The sequence below is a fragment of the Tenrec ecaudatus genome, chromosome 6, assembly GCF_050624435.1.
Source record: "Tenrec ecaudatus isolate mTenEca1 chromosome 6, mTenEca1.hap1, whole genome shotgun sequence".
NCBI classification, from domain to species: domain Eukaryota; kingdom Metazoa; phylum Chordata; class Mammalia; order Afrosoricida; family Tenrecidae; genus Tenrec; species Tenrec ecaudatus.
Genome location: NC_134535.1, coordinates 111,890,957 through 111,907,237, shown reverse-complemented (window position 1 = coordinate 111,907,237; position 16,281 = coordinate 111,890,957). Strand labels below are relative to the sequence as shown.

General features: G+C 37.0%; 1 protein-coding gene across 2 annotated transcripts in view; it reads left to right on the top strand.

Annotated features, from left to right (window-relative positions):
• AEBP2 (AE binding protein 2) overlaps positions 1-16,281 on the top strand; it is a 44,564-nt gene that overhangs the window by 17,495 nt on the left and 10,788 nt on the right. For both annotated transcript variants that reach the window (XM_075552017.1, XM_075552018.1), the window contains exons 2-5: positions 5,239-5,446; positions 10,806-10,913; positions 12,478-12,664; positions 15,217-15,341. In XM_075552017.1, the coding sequence (XP_075408132.1) occupies positions 5,239-5,446; positions 10,806-10,913; positions 12,478-12,664; positions 15,217-15,341 (628 nt within the window). The remainder of the gene's footprint in view (positions 1-5,238; positions 5,447-10,805; positions 10,914-12,477; positions 12,665-15,216; positions 15,342-16,281) is intronic.

Below are 16,281 nucleotides of genomic sequence, written 5' to 3'. Positions count from 1 at the left end.
CCATCCATCCATCATGTCAAGCACACATTTTTCTACTTGTGCCCTTGGTATCAGCTCATCCCTCCCCCCCACACACACCTTCCCTCCTTTCTGGGCCCTTGATTATTGTTTTCATGTCTTAACACTGCTAACTCCTTTAACCCACATTTCTGTTGTTCATCCCCTTTGGGGAAAGGGGTTGGTTATAGATCAATCTTTGTGATTGGTTCCTTCTTTCTCCCCCCCACATTGCCCCTGCCCTCCTTGTATTGCTACTCTCATTGGTCCTGAGGGGTTTCTCTGTCCTGGATTCCATGTGTTGGGAGCTCTTATCTGTACCAGTGTACGTGCTCTAGTCTAGACGGATTTGTAAAGTAGAACTGGAGTGAGTAAGCATGAAAGAACTAGAGGAAAGTTGTATGTTTCAATGGTGCTATATTACTTCCTGACTGGCTCATCCCTTCCTTGTGATCCTTGAGTGTGGGGATGTCCAATTATCTCCAAATGGGCTTTGGGTCTCCAATCTGCACCCCCCCTTGTTCATATCAATCTTATTTTTTTGAGTCTTTGATGCCTGATACTTGATCCCATCTACACCTCATGATCACACTGGCTGGTGTTCTCCTTCCATGTAGACTTTGTTGCTTCTGTGCTAGATGGCTGTTTATATTCCAGCCTTAAGACCCCAGATACTTTTATCTTTTGATAGCCAGGCACCACCAGCTTGCTTCACCACATTTGCTTGCTTATGCACCCATTTTGTTTTTAGTGATCTTGTCAAAAGATGAGCATCATAGAATGCTGGGTTATTAGAACAAAGTGTTCTTGTCTTGAGGGAGTACTTGAGTCAAGGCCCAATGTCTGCCTGCTACTTTAGTACTAAACCTATAAATATATGTACATAGATCTATTTCCCTATCATATATAAATATACTTACATACGTACATGCCTGTATTTGGACCTCTAAATATCTTTTGCCTCCTCCTTCTTTCCTTTATTTCCTTTTACTTTTCCTCTTGTCCCACTATCATGCTCAGCCTTCATTTGTGTTTCAGTAATTCCTCTCGGCTATATTACACTAGATAAAGCCCCACCAGGCATCCTATGCCCCCATCGCCATTGATTTTAGATCACTTGTCCCTGGGTTTATCACCCACTGCTTTCCCCCCCTCCCCTTATGTCCCCCCAGAATGGTAGGTCACCTTGTTTTAAGGAATAGTCAAGCCATGGATACAGTTTACACAATGCATGCGGGCTTCAATTGTTCCAACCTCTTGCCAGTAGTTATTTTCTGTCTTTATGATACAAGCCATCTTAATAGGTAGGTGTGAAATGGTGACTCACTGTGGCCTTTTAAGGCAGTTTTGTGATGGTTTTATGGTAACACCAACATTTAACAAGTGGGAATTTCTTAAAAGACTGTTTGTAATGTAGCATCTGAAGTTGTACCAGTGGACTGTGCCTAATCTTTTTACATGAAGACCACGGTCTTGCCCTTTGTGTCACAGTGATTTAGACAACCATGTATTGCTTCTTTACTTCATTATTTTGCAAGATGACCTGTATATGTTCTCAGGGTCATGCCCACCAGCCAGATGTTTGTAAGGAAGTAATTTGTGTTCTCAAAGGAACTGCTCATGTGTACAGGAGGGAGTTGATTCTTGAATTTCCCGAGGAAACCATTTAACCATTTTCATAAATTCATGTAGGTGAAGTGGAAAATTTTGAGGTGCCAAATATTTTCTTAACAGAGATAGAAAAGAGAATGTTAAAATGTCTGTGTTCCTCTCTAAAGGTTGCATTGATAAAATTTGTAACAATTTGTGCAGTTTTGGAATTTGTCATGGCTTTTCTGTTAAGTGTTCTGTGTATGTGCATCCACTTTGCTGTTCAGTCATAAGATCGTTTTTAAATCTGATACATTTCATTTGAGTAATGAGTAAGGTGACATCCTTTGGCTACGCATCTGACGTCCTTTGGCTACGCATCAACTCAAGGTCAAGTGCTACAAGGCAGATTTCCTGCCCTGTTCTGACACCAACTTTCCCTTCCAAGATGCGGTCTCTGCTGGGTTTGTTCGTCAGTTGCAGTGACCACACAGAATTCCTGGAGAGTTCTTGTAAGGGCCATTTGCTCTGTGCCGGCTGGGAAACCCAGTTGCAGTCTGTGGCGCCTCTGGTCTGGCTGCCTCCACCACTTTGAGATTTGTCACGTGCTCCACTGGGGTCTCTTCTCCCGTGAGGGAACAGAAACCTGTCTGTCTGTTTCTGAGCAGGCTGTCTTAGAAAGAAGAGCAAACCTGGTCATTCCTTAACAATCCTTTACACTTAATTGGCATTGTCCCACCGTGTCACTGGATGAGACATAGAAAATTGAATGAACCCCGGGTGGCATAGTGGTGACACACTAGACTGCTAACCTTAAGCTCAGCACTTTGAAACCACCTTGGGAGAAAGAGGAGGTTTTCTACTTCTATAAAGAGTTACAGTCTTGGAAACCCACAGGGGCAGTTCTTACTCTGCCCCATAGGGTCACTGTGAGTCAGAATGGCAGTGAGTATAGAGAAATGGAAGAGGTGTTTAAACAACTTCACTTCACGTGTGATTATTGTGAGTAAAAAACACCAGTCGCTTCTCAGGAGAAATGTGAGGCTTTCTACTCACATAAAGAGTTACAGACTCAGAAACCTACAGGGGAAATTCTACTCTGTCCTGTAGAATAAGTAGCCTTCCAAAAGAGATGAAATTTTTAGAGGATACTAGTTGCACAATTATTACTTGGAGATGAAGGTTCTATGTATCAGAGTAGAACTGCGTGAAGGATTCTCAGTAACACATTTTGGAAAGTAAATCGCCAGGCTTTTTTCCAAAGGTGTGTTGATATGTTGACTTAGCCACCACCAGCCCCATTTGATTAGCTTAACAGTTTTTCTTCCTTCCTGCTGAGGTATACAGATATTTACCATTGCTACCCTAGGCCTTTGCTTTTTGTTTCCCAGTAAGCTCCACTTGGAGCGTATCCTACTTGTACCACAATAGGTTTATAAATTTGGTCTGATTGATTATTCACTTAAAATTATTAATAATTGCCTCAAATTAATTAGTATGGTTTCTGTAAGGCAGTGTTTCACAGTTGAAACATTACTATAGAGAGCCAATGACAAGGAAAATAGATCACCATTTTGGACTCAAACTGCATGAGATCTGAAATTTGTTGCTCTTCCATGATTTGTTTTCAGTAACGGAAAGCCTTAGTTACAGCGTGTTTTTCCATCCATGGTATATGCCTGTGCCAACACATTATATATGGCTAAATACGCAGAAATACAGAATCTTGAATTGATTTATAGGAGTTAGCCAATTTATATTAACAGACTGTCATTTAATGAGGAACCTGAGACTTTGGGGAAATAATTTATTAGTTCCTAAGACTACATAGCAGAAGATGCACCAATTAAGCAATTTCTACATGTATAATTCAGTGAGCTTGATTTCATTCTTTGAATTATGCAATCATTGTCATCCTCCTTTCTGGATTGTTTGATCCTTCTAACATAAGCTCACTGCTCCCTAAATCCCTATGTAATTATTTGAATTGCTGTCAATTGATCCCATATAATCTTGAAAAAGAGCATAATGCTTAAAGCAGATTTTTTTTACTAGTGAAACTAAATTACTGTCTACTCTTAAGAAAACTTGGTATTTTTAGTTTAAGGTTTAAAGATTTCCTTCAGACAATCGTTTGAGGGGTTCATCCAGCCTCTGAGGAGCCCTAGAGGTGCTGTGCTTACTTGCTTGGCTATTACCCAGAAATGCCAAGGGTTTGTAACTCAAGTTACACGGTGGGAGAAAGATCTGACCATCCACTTTCATAAAGCTTACAGTCTTGGAAATTCTATGGGACATTCCCTTTCTGTCTTGTAGAAATGCTACGAATCCAAATCTATTTAACATAAGCAGGCATTGAGCCTCCAGAAAGTGGGACACTTTTTTGTATCTGAAACAAAAACTTATTTGTTAATTTTGAAAGGTAGGCTTATTTGATGTTGAACACAAATCACTATGACATTACTTAAAATTCATGTTCAGTTTCTTAGGTACAGTATGCATTTGTTATTTTTAGAAGATAGTTATTAGAAAAAAATTGTTGACGGGTCATTTACCTATAACTTGCAGAGAGCAAATTGGGCACAATGTTAATTGTTGCACACTGATTTAAATAGACTTCTGTATGTTTGAGGACAAAATCTTTGGGTGAGTTATGCCTCTTAAAAGTTGGTAGCTTTCATTTTTGGTTGCTGGAACATCTTAAATCCCATGAAGACAGTTAGGTAGATTTAATCTGAAGACTTTCTTACTGCTGACCTTTATGAGACAAGCTACTTGCTACTGGGAAGATAATGAAAATAGCAAATAAAGAGAATCTCTCCCCCAAAGGAAGACAATATCCTGTATCTCGTGTCCAAGGCCAGGCCTGATTTAGGAGATAGGTCTAACTCTACAGGGTTGCTGAGGCTGTACAGGAGCCCGTCGCATCATCTTTCTCCCACAAAATGGTGCATTTGAACCATCAACCTTGTGTTTAGTAGTCTTTTAATCAACAGGGCTTACTGTGTAATTTATTAATATGTAATTTGTTTGTAAATAGATGGATTGATTGACATTCAGTCTTTTAAGGTGGATGGAGATTTTTTAAAAAGTAAAAGAGAGCCTTTTGGTAAAATCAGACTTACACTGCGCTGCTTTTATTTATTATTTAGTAGGGAACTTTTTCATAATTTGCCGTGGAAAGAGGTAGGATGTGGCAACGATTCTATTAGCAGATTAGTGAATAAAAGAAAAGTTTTCCGATCAATTGACTTGCAGAACTCCAAAGATAATCTCTTCATTCTGAATTACTAATGCTTGGACTTTATTTTATTAATTTATTACGCATCTTAGAAATAGGGAAGGGATGAGATATGGCAAGCTTTGTGTGTGTGTTCTTTCTTTTTGTTTGTCCCCTAAGGTTCTCTTATGTAGTCTTCCTAATTGCTGTTGTTAATTTGAATCCCATATAGAAAGATCTGAAAGGAACATAAGACTCAAAAGACATTTTTTTTAACTAGCTAATTTGAACTACTGTTTGGTTTTTAAAACACTTTAGGGGATGTCTTTGGTTGAAGGCTGGAATCACGTGGTAATCTTAATTAAATATTTATCAGATCATACACATGTATGAACTTGTAGGAGTAACAGACCTTTCTTCTTCTTTTGTAGCATAAGCAGCACTATCATGGATGTAGACAGCACAATTTCCAGTGGGCGTTCAACTCCAGCCATGATGAACGGACAAGGAAGCACTAATTCTTCAAGCAAAAATATTGCCTATAATTGTTGTTGGGACCAATGCCAGGCTTGCTTCAACTCCAGCCCAGATCTGGCAGATCACATCCGTTCCATACATGTAGATGGTCAGCGAGGAGGGGTTGGTTTTGCCATTTCTTTTTTTCCACTCCTTATTTCCTTCTGAGAGTAAATCTGTGTTTTTACATAGCATTATTTTTAATATCAAATGATTTTTCCTTTTAATTACTTTTGATAAACAGTGCATTTAAATGAAAACTGCATACTATACATTGGATTTACTTTGTGCTAGGCATGTTATTTTGAGGAAGTTACTTCTAATAAGTGGGACTGTTATAAATGAATACAGTATGTTCCAAGGATCTGATATTTTGACTTGAGAACACTTAGGAATTGTCGCAGCTTTATATTTCTTCTTGTTAGAGTGGTTTGAATTAATCTTCATGCAGACATAAATTGAGCAGAGGAGACTTGGTAATAGGCACAATCCTATTAAATGACAACCCTCACTCATTTGTGAATAATAATTGACCATTTTCCCCAGGACTTGTTAGAGCTAGTTTAAATGGAAAATCTGATTAGTCAGTATTGACTTAGACCCTCTGAGGAGCGCATTTAATTATATAAGTTCCTATAACTTCTATTGGCTAAGTGAATTGGGTAAGACAAGATGAAGGGGACCAAAATAATGGTCTTTTAAATTTTCACTTTTAACTACTCTTGTCTTATGTAGTTGGCACACTTAGTACATTTTCTAGGAACCAATGTCATTGTAAGTACAGATAATTTATTAGACCACATATTTCCTAGAAACCTGCTTTTCCTATTGAAATACTTGATATTATAAAGTGGCTAAAATACCACCATGGTTTGAGTGGGTATATAACTGTTTCCAAGGTTGAATTGACATTTAGATGATAATATTGATCTTTTAACACACAATATATAAGAATCCTTAACATTTTAACCAGTGTTGTTAACACTTGAATAATAAACTTAACTCTGTCTGCAATATCTGAGTGTTTAACCCAAGACAGTGGAGAACCCAAGACTTTTCTACACCTACTAATAGAAGTTCCGTGATGGACCTAACCAGTGATCCTATATATCATTGCTAAGTTAAGTGACGAAAAGGTGCCATGCTGTCACGAGGCTGTTTTGGTTGCAAAATGTCAAGTGATCTCAAGCACTGGCTTACAAAAAGTAGATCTGTAATGGCCAGGAAATCAACTTGAGAAAATAGCCCTCAGGGAAAATTACAACATATATTAATGAGTGAAAAAGACTTACTGTATATACTTGTGCATAAGCCGAGTTTTTAAAAAATGTGCTGGAAAACTGGGGTTCGCCTTATACACGGGTCAGTGGTACCTCAGCGAGGACAGTGTCTGATGACCTCACACCAGCTGAAGCTCTGCATTGGGATATGGATGATGATGAGGAATCCAGTTTTGAAGGATTTGAACTCTTTACATTTTAGCTTGGTTGCTGATTGAGCTCAGGGAATAGTACTCTTAAGGTATCATTGCTGATACCTTATTGTTTTTGTTGAACCTATTTTCCACTTGCTGTGCTGATTTACTAATGCTAAGTGACTTGTCCTTTTATTTATGTTTTTTATTTAAAATAAATATTTAAATACATTACCCCACTGATGTCTCAATTTTTAGTAATTTTATTTCATTTGTTTTGATTATTGAAACTCACCAATAGCTTCTGCATTTTTCACCCTAGGCTTATACTCGAGTCAATCAGTTTTTCTGGTTTCCCAGGTAATAATTAGGTACCTTGGCTTATCCTCGGGTCGGCTTATATTCGAGTATACGGTATTTGACAAAGGTAGCTTAACCACTAAGTTGAACTTTGCTGTGAAAATACCGTAAATAGACGCAGTTAATTAAGAACACCTGAGGTGTATTTTATTTACTAGTTATTCAGACTATCTTATTACTATGTACTAGTTGAGTCCTGGAGGTGAAGTGGTTACCCCTTGAGCTGTGATCAGCATGGTTGGCAGTTCAAAACCATCAGGAGTCCTATAGGAGAAAGACTGGGCTTTCTACTTCGATAACCAGTTACAAAATCAGAAAACCCGTAGGAGGGGGTTCGCTATGAGTCAGCATTGACTTTATGGCAATGAGTGTGGTTTGGTTTTTAATAGTTGAAGGAGCCTTGGTGTCACTATGTGCTGCTAGTGTCTTACTCTTTGCAAGATTTTAACCTGCTGGTTTACTCCTGCTGTGAACTAGGAGATCGAGCACAGTACTGAACACCATATCAGGCCAGTTGACTAGGCTGTCCAACTTCAAATTAAGAAAATAAAATCCATGAGGTTTGTATAGAAGTGGCACCAAAGGCTGCCCTTAAGTCCTGTAGAAGTGTATGTCATACTTTTGCCATAGATGTGATAGATCTATCGTTTATTGACATCAGTTGCATTCATGAGTGGTATGACCATTTCTAATGAACAAGGCCAAATTTCCCATCACTGTAAACAGAAACTGAGGGCTCAGTGAACAGCGACTTCCCCTTTCTGCCCCCTTTCTACCCCCGATGACCAAATAAATGTTGCTGTCTGCACATTTCTGTATTCTTTTTATTTTATGTCTCACTATTTCATAGTGAGGTTCTGTAAAATCTGTTCTTTTGTGATGGAATTTTCATTCAGCACATGTGTCATTACTTCACTTTTCTTTCTGGCTGAGTAGTCCTCCCTTGTATGGGTGAGTACGTGCTACATTAAAAAATTCCATCCATTTGTTGATAGACATTTACCTTGTTTCCTCTTTTGGGCTATTACAGATGGTGTGGCCCTGAACATGGGTTTACACACGTCTGATTAGGTCGCTGCTTTTAAGTCCATTGGGTATATATATCTAGGAGTGAACTGGCTGTGGGTTGTATGATAGTTGTTTTTTTGTTTTATCATTTTATTGGGGGCTCGTACAACTTAACTTAATCCATACATAAATCCATTGTGTCAAGCACATTTGTTGCCATCATTCTCAAAACATTTGCTTTCTACTTATGACCTTGGTGTTGTCAGTTCCTCATTTTCCCCCTCCCTCCCAACTCCCTCCCTCCCTCCCTCCCTCACGAACCCTTGATAATTTATAAATCCTTATTGTCATATCTTACTCTGTCTGACATCTCCCCTCACCCACTATTCTGTTGTCCATCCCCCAGGGAGGAGGTTATATATAGATCCTTGTGATCGGTTCCCCCTTTCCACCCCATCTTCCCTCTACCCTTCCAGCTTAGCCACTCACAGCACTGGTCCTGAAGGGGTCATCACACTGTTAACACCCATAGTTGGCCTTCCATTTTGCATTTCCACCAGCAGTGGATAAATGGATAAGGTTCAAATCTCCCTGTATTCCTCACTATTTTTTGCTTACATTTATTAGGCATCTAAAGAGTTTAGTATTGATGAGAGAATTTTTGTTGCCAGATTTAGGGCTGCCTCAGCATTTTTCAAAGGGATTTATTTAAAGAGGAAAGTAACTTAGGAACAATTTTGTGGTTTATGTGGATCCTAGATGTGGATTTTTACTGTATCAAATTATTATGACTACAGTTGTGTATGTTTATACTGCTTTCCCCCAGAATAAGTTTTCAAAGGGAAATGGTAATGTATTATTTTTGATGCAAGTATTTGCCCTGTACATAAACACAAGTAATGTTAGTCTCTTTACTCCATTTCTTTAAAAAAAAATTATTTTATCAATCCATATATACATCCATTGTGTCAAGCACATTTGTACTTTTGTTGCTATTATTCCCAAAACATTTTCTTTCTACTTGAGCCCTTAGTATCAGCTCCTCATTTTACATTGACTACATTTCCTATAAGCTTAGTAGTTTGCAAGTTAGAGTTTTTCTCAGAACTCCTGACTAATAGACATTCAATCTAAAGTCTAGACTGTATCTACTTACTAAGGCTATGTTTCATGTAATTGCAGTTTGCCATTGTCCCATATTGTTTATTAATAGAGAAAAAAATAGATGTCAGGGACTGTTTACCAGTGGTTGTGTAGTTTTATATAGGGGTGGTGATTACCTGGAGGAACTGAATTTCACCTAATCTGTGATTTTAGACTAAATCAGAGGTGGAGTTCTTAAGGGCTATATTAGCGAAAATCTTCAATGCTAAAAGTTTTTTGTTTAAAAAGAATATGTCCAAATACTTGTATTTCTGATGATATGGCATGAATTCTGACTGGATTTTAAATCAATCTCTTGATTCTTATTAGGATCAGAATTTAGTATTAGCCTTGAGTTAAGTTTGTAGCTCTGATTCTGTAAGCTATTATGAAATATTAATTATATATATATATACACATATATACACCTTTGATTTCTTTTATCTTTTCCTTGATTATTTGGGAAAATAATTTTTAACTCTGGGAACCGCAGCCATTATATTGTGGACATTCTCTATCAGTTTGATTTTGATCCCAACTGTTCGTAGATTGTAGATTTTTCTAATATTTTGAACTCGTTTTTTGAAGCCACGTAGTCTTTAATTTGGCTCTAATCTTAGAAAAACACAATCTACAAGTGACTGAGTGTTAGAGCTATATTGTTACTGATAGTAGTTTTTTAATATTCAAGTTGGTAGAATTGTAACCCATTAGGAAATTTTTACTTCTCTTAATAAGAAAAAAAGACTTGTCACATAACAAACTCAATCATGTTCAGTTGCCCGAGCCTCAGGAAAGATGATCTTTTTATAGTTTTATTATTTTCCTGATATTTAAATTGTGCCTAGTTCCATGCAGTAAATAAAAAAATGAAAAATGGTCTGTAGTCTGAATGTCGAGGTATATATTATTAAAACTTTATATATTTTATATCAATTCCTCCAGAGGGAGAGGTAGTATCACATCTGGGAAAATCTGTTATAAAAATTTTGAATAAAATATTTACTATTAAGCTTTCTGAATTGATTTTTTTAATTAAATAGAATTGTCCATCAAATGATTTTATTTTAGAGAAAATCTGAATTTCTTGGGAAATACTATAAAGAAAGTTGTCACTAGTTTGTACAGAATGTCAGTGTATACTTAGAACAACGAATTTTTGCAATGTGCTTTATGGAAGTAGCTTATACCTGAAGAGAATAAAACCCAGTTAATTGCTAGTTGGAATTTTTTTGTCGGCATATGTACTTTTCTAACTTTTAAAAATTGAATTTAAAATCAGATAAAACATGGATTATTAGAGAAAAAGCAATAAACAGTGGCAATTCTTTTATGTATTATTTGTAATGGATAAAATAAAAACATCAAACTTTTAAAGCATAGATTCTCTATTGCATTTAAGGGTCTTTTAAGTGATAGATGTGAATTTATATTTGCTTTGTTCTATTCATAAGTTAAAGAGTTCCTTAATTGAAAACCTACAACGTTCATTTGAATTTATAAGGCATCAAATTCTTGGTTATGGAATGATATTTAATATGATTTTACTTTTCACAGGTATTTGTTTGTTTATGGAAAGGTTGTAAAGTATACAACACTCCATCAACCAGTCAAAGTTGGTTACAGAGGCATATGCTAACACACAGTGGAGACAAACCTTTCAAGGTAAGTGTATATGTAGGTTTTTCTTTGATAACTTATGACATATTGTCATTTTTCTTAATGGGCATACCTCTACCCACCTAAGTTTTAAACAGGTGAACCATTTGTTTTAACTTGGAAGCCTGATGATCTGCTTCTATAAAGATTCCAGCCAAGAGAACCCTATTTGTGGGATACATGTGGTCCCCTTGAGTTGGGATTTGTCTGTGGCAATTGGTCGTCTTACGGAAGCAAATAGCCAGGCCTTGTTCCACAGTGCCACGTAGTGGATTCCATCCACTAATCTGAGTAGGAGCTGAGTAGAGGCTACACTACCCAAGTGGACCTACAGACTAGCTCAGCCAAAGCTCACTGCCTTTGAGTCATGCTGACGCAATGCAACAGGGTAGAAATACCCCACTGAGTTTCTAAGACTGCAAGTGGTCGATGGCGGCAGGGAGCCTCGACTTTCTCTCTCGGGGTGGTTGGTCTTGCCTCCAGGCAAGAGGCTGTCTTCCCTGGGACTAGCAGTCATCTGCTTCCTCTCACAGTAGAGGTTCAGCCATAAGTTTGAGGTCTACAAGTGAGTTTGAGGAAAAGCCCATTCACTTACTGGGATTTCCAAATTGAGTCTTTCTGGTGTAGCCTACGAAGGATGTTGTGCACTTTGAAAGAACGGAGTTTAGAGCCCCAGTAGACAATAGCACAAGGACTTTGTCAACAGGGGCCGCACAGAAACTATGTCAAAGGTGTCCCGTTAAGATCATAGTCCAGAGCATATTCTCTCCTTGGGTTCTTTGTAAGTGTTGTTAAATGTGCCCTCCACCCACGAGAGGTTGCTCCACCAGTTTACTTACTCGCCTTTTCCAAGACATGACATTCATGAATTTCCAAGAAGAAGTGTTTGTTGATTTGAGGTGATCTTAGAACAATGCTGTGTGGCCACAATGGAATGGTCTTCTCCTTCTCTTTTCTATCTTGATGAAAACTGACCCCAGCTGAGATGAGGTCTCCTCTCTGGGTTTTTAGATGTTCATACCAAGGGGGTGATAATGGTTCATGGGCAGTAGGTAGGCTCACCTTTTTAAAAATAATCATTTTATTGGGGGCTCGTACAACTCATCACAATCCATACATACATCCATTGTATCAAGCACATTTGTGCATTTGTTGCCTTTATCATCCTCAAAACATTTGCTTTCTACTTGAGCCCTTGGTATCAGCTCCTCATTTTTTTTTTTAACATCTTATTAGGGACTCACACAACTCTTATCACAATCCATACATACATCAATTGTATAAAGCACATTCAAAGCATTTGCTCCCCACTTAAGCCCTTTGCATTAGGTCCTCTTTTTCCCCCTCCCTCTCAGTTCGCCCCTCCCTCATGAACCCTTGATAATTTATAAATTATTATTTTGTCATATCTTGCGCTGTCTGATGTCTCCCCACTTAACTTTGGATTCCCGTGAATCTGGAACTAGTTCTATTGAGTGTCTGACTTAATTCTAAAATGAAATATTCATATTCTCTCATTCCCTGTACATTTTCCGTGATAGAACATTTATTTCCTTTAATTTTCATTTAGTGTGTTGTTGGTGGCTGCAATGCCAGCTTTGCTTCTCAGGGAGGGCTAGCTCGCCATGTACCCACGCACTTCAGTCAGCAGAATTCCTCAAAAGTGTCTAGCCAGCCAAAGGCCAAAGAAGAATCTCCTTCTAAAGCTGGGATGAACAAGAGGAGGAAACTAAAGAACAAAAGACGCCGTTCACTCCGTAAGTGCAGCGCCCAAGAAAGTCTGGATTAATGACTTAATTGTCTTGTTTATATGTAAAACAATTGCTTTAATGAAAGTCCATTTTTACCACTTACTTTGCTTATCTCTGTTAATGGCAATAAACATGTTAAGAGAATTTAGAGACAGATGCTTTATCTGTAGTAAGCATGGAAATATAAAAGTGGCCTTAGAATAAAGATTAAGGAAAAAATTAAATTACTGTAATGTTGATGTTTCCAGTAAGTTTTAGATTTCACCTTGTTAGAGGTGAAAACCAAGTAAATGCATATGAAGTTGAGTAACATTTACTCCAAAACCACATGCATAGCAAAATGATCTGAATATGGTCTCTCATCAAGTACACTATTGTAACTCATTTTTACAGTGTTTACTTGTTTGGTTATCAGGTTGCGATGTATCCTTTACATTTAAGCTCAAAGCAAACTAGTGGATGCTAACTCATAGTGACTCTATAGGACAGAGTGGTACCGCTGCCTTGTGAGCTTGAGGCTGGATGGGAGTAGAAAGTCCACCTTTCTCCTGCAGAGCAGCTAGCATTTTCGAACTGCCAACCTTGCCACCCCCCAGGGCTCCTCCTTTAAAAAATTAGTGGTGGTGGTAGGGTGAAGGTGACAATTGTCAAGGAGTCCATGTAGAAAAAGAATGTTTGGAAACTGATTGTGGTAGCTGTTGTGCAATTCTGCTGGACGAGCTTGAACTGTGGAATATATATGTATTAAGTCCCAATTAAAATTAATAAAATATAAAATCTCTACCACATCTGAAAAAATAATTAGATGGTAAGGTTATGTGTGTTTATACATTATAAACAGGTAATACTACTAGACACATTATGAAAAAATTGACAAGGACTATTGACAAAGGAGAAGATGAAAAAAATGAATGAAAGTGGCATCAGTTTTCTCTTAGGCTAATGAATCATGACACATGAGATTGCCTTGGAAATTACTATTCTGGTTTGGTGTTTTTGAGGCTAATAGTGGTGATAACATGGGTAAGGCTTCATTGCATAGATTTGGAGCTTCATTCCTTTCATTTAATTAAAATGATTACTTCTATAGCTAAATTGTGAATGAGTTATGGTTGGCTTAGGATAATTCGGAGAGGTGAGCTGTTGTTTTCTATAACTGCTTCTTTTCAGTAGAAAGCATATAGTTGGATAACCAAGCCCAAGAACGTATCAAACCATAGGACCAAGTAGAACTGCCATAAGTCTTTGTGGAAACAGACTGCTTGCTTCATCTCTCTTCCATGGAGAAGCTAGTGGGTTCAAATTGCCAGCCCTTCTGTTAAAGCCCAGTGCTTAATCCACTATGCCATGGGCCTTTTTAAAATTTTTAATTAACACATCAGCTTTCATTTTTCTCAATGGCCACGGACCTAATAAGAAGGAAATTTATTAGCATTAGGTTAAATCACCATTTTTGCTCCTGAAAAATGTCTTACTTGCTTTTGAGAAAAAACGCAGTGAGAAAAGAAGTGTCGTTCGTTGTGTTATGTGCAGTTTGCCAGCTGCTGAAATTGACTCCCATAAAAGCTCTGGTTAGTTAGTGTAGATTCTCTGAGAACCATGTGAGTAGTCTGATACTCAACATACATGTCCCTGACAATATGATCTAACAGGAATCAGGCCATCCCATTTATTGTTAATATTAATTACATGTCTTCAAGAATTAAGTGTATCATGAAGTATTTCTAAAATTCAACTAATTTGATTTTTAGCAATGGTTTATTAGGAAGAAGAATGTCAAAATTTATAATGTTAATTGGGGTGAACATTTAAAGTTAGAAAAATGTTGATAGCAATTTAGATCTTTTAATGTGTATCTTTGTTGTAATCATGGAGATTAGATTTCTTAATCTCATTTTTGAAATTCATTTTTTTAAAAGATGTTTGACCTCAATATAAAATAGCTGTATGATTTTCAAGCCGGTTTCCAAATTATTTTCTTTATTTAATCTATACATGGTATGTTACTTCTATTTTATAAATAAGGAAATGGCTTATTTTGTAAGGTAAACAATTTGCGCATAGTCATAACTGGTAACCAGTGGAGTAGGAAATTAGAATTTTCATGAGTATATTGACATTTAAAATTTTATTAATAGTTTGAGTAACTGTTAACAATATTTGTCAAAGAAACTCATATTAACACGTTGTAAAGTTTATAAAATTCCAGGTACATATTACTATAGAATGCTCATGAGATGCATTATATACATTTGCCGCGGTTGAGTTTGTGATTCCAGTGTGCCACATAAGCAAGTGTTCATATATATTGTTGGAAGTGGAGGAATGTTACTCAGGAGAGACACTGAAACAAAAGCTAAAATTAAATGAAGAGATAGTTTGAAATTAGACCCTCATTTGCTAGTGGGGCAAAATTCACTCAATGTGGGGATTCTGCTTTAATAATATCTAGACAGATAATTGCTAATTGATTAATTCAATATGTTTTTGTAGACAACAGACTATTTGGCAGGTTGATTTTTCTAAATATTCTTTATCTCTTTCTGCATCGACTTTAGCACGGCCACATGATTTCTTCGACGCACAAACACTGGATGCGATCAGACACCGAGCCATATGCTTTAACCTCTCAGCACACATAGAAAGTTTAGGGAAGGGGCACAGTGTTGTTTTTCATAGTACTGTAAGTATTCATTTTTTTTTAAAAGCTCTCTCTCCTTCCTATCTCTGTACATAAATTTGTAAGAAAACGTGCATTTTAACTCAGTTATATTTCTACATTGCTTCTAACCTTAAAGATAAATTATTTTGAACAAAAATATTCTTAAGCCTTTATCAATATTCAAAAAATTACTTGTATTGGTTGCAAAGCAAGTATTTCCCACATTTATATACATTTTTGACGAATTTTAGTTCAAACTACTGGGGAATATTGCAACATAGTATTAGCTTTTGGCTACTAGACATTAGAATACCAGGCTTTCACTTCAAATAAGCTAAGTGTCTTTTCTGACCACCTGCCTGCTTCTTCGTGTGTAAAATAGGAATGTTAGATTCTTTTCAGTTCTAAAAAGGTTCATTCACACCCCTGTACACATCTTGGCGTCCTTGCACTCCCCACCCTACTTGAACACACACATGCAAAGTTTGTGTGTTAAACAGAAGGTACAAAATTCTCGACCATCACATTAGAACTTTGAGGAGGCGTTTTGCTTACTGTAATCACTGATGTATATTACAGCTTGTTGAATGTCTAATCTGTTGAACATCAAGAAGATAAAGTGTAACTTAGAGTAATAAATCATTAGCAAGGAGGTAATAGGGGGTTGTTTTAATGCTCATGAACTTTAGTTACTTTATCATCAGGTAATATGTAAATTAATCTAGTTTGGCATAAGTAAATTATAGCCCAGACACCTAGTTCTTTACATTCCTGGTAAAGTTTGCTTAATTCTGGCTGTTGAAATATGTAATGTACCCAGTTTTTTTATATTCTTGCAAAAGGCATGAGATTTTAAACACAAAAGATCAGTATTGATAACAGTATCTTGCATTTGGTTTGAAATTCTGTTTTGTCCCCTCCCACCTATGTACATTTCCCTATTTGTGTATTTATTTGTATA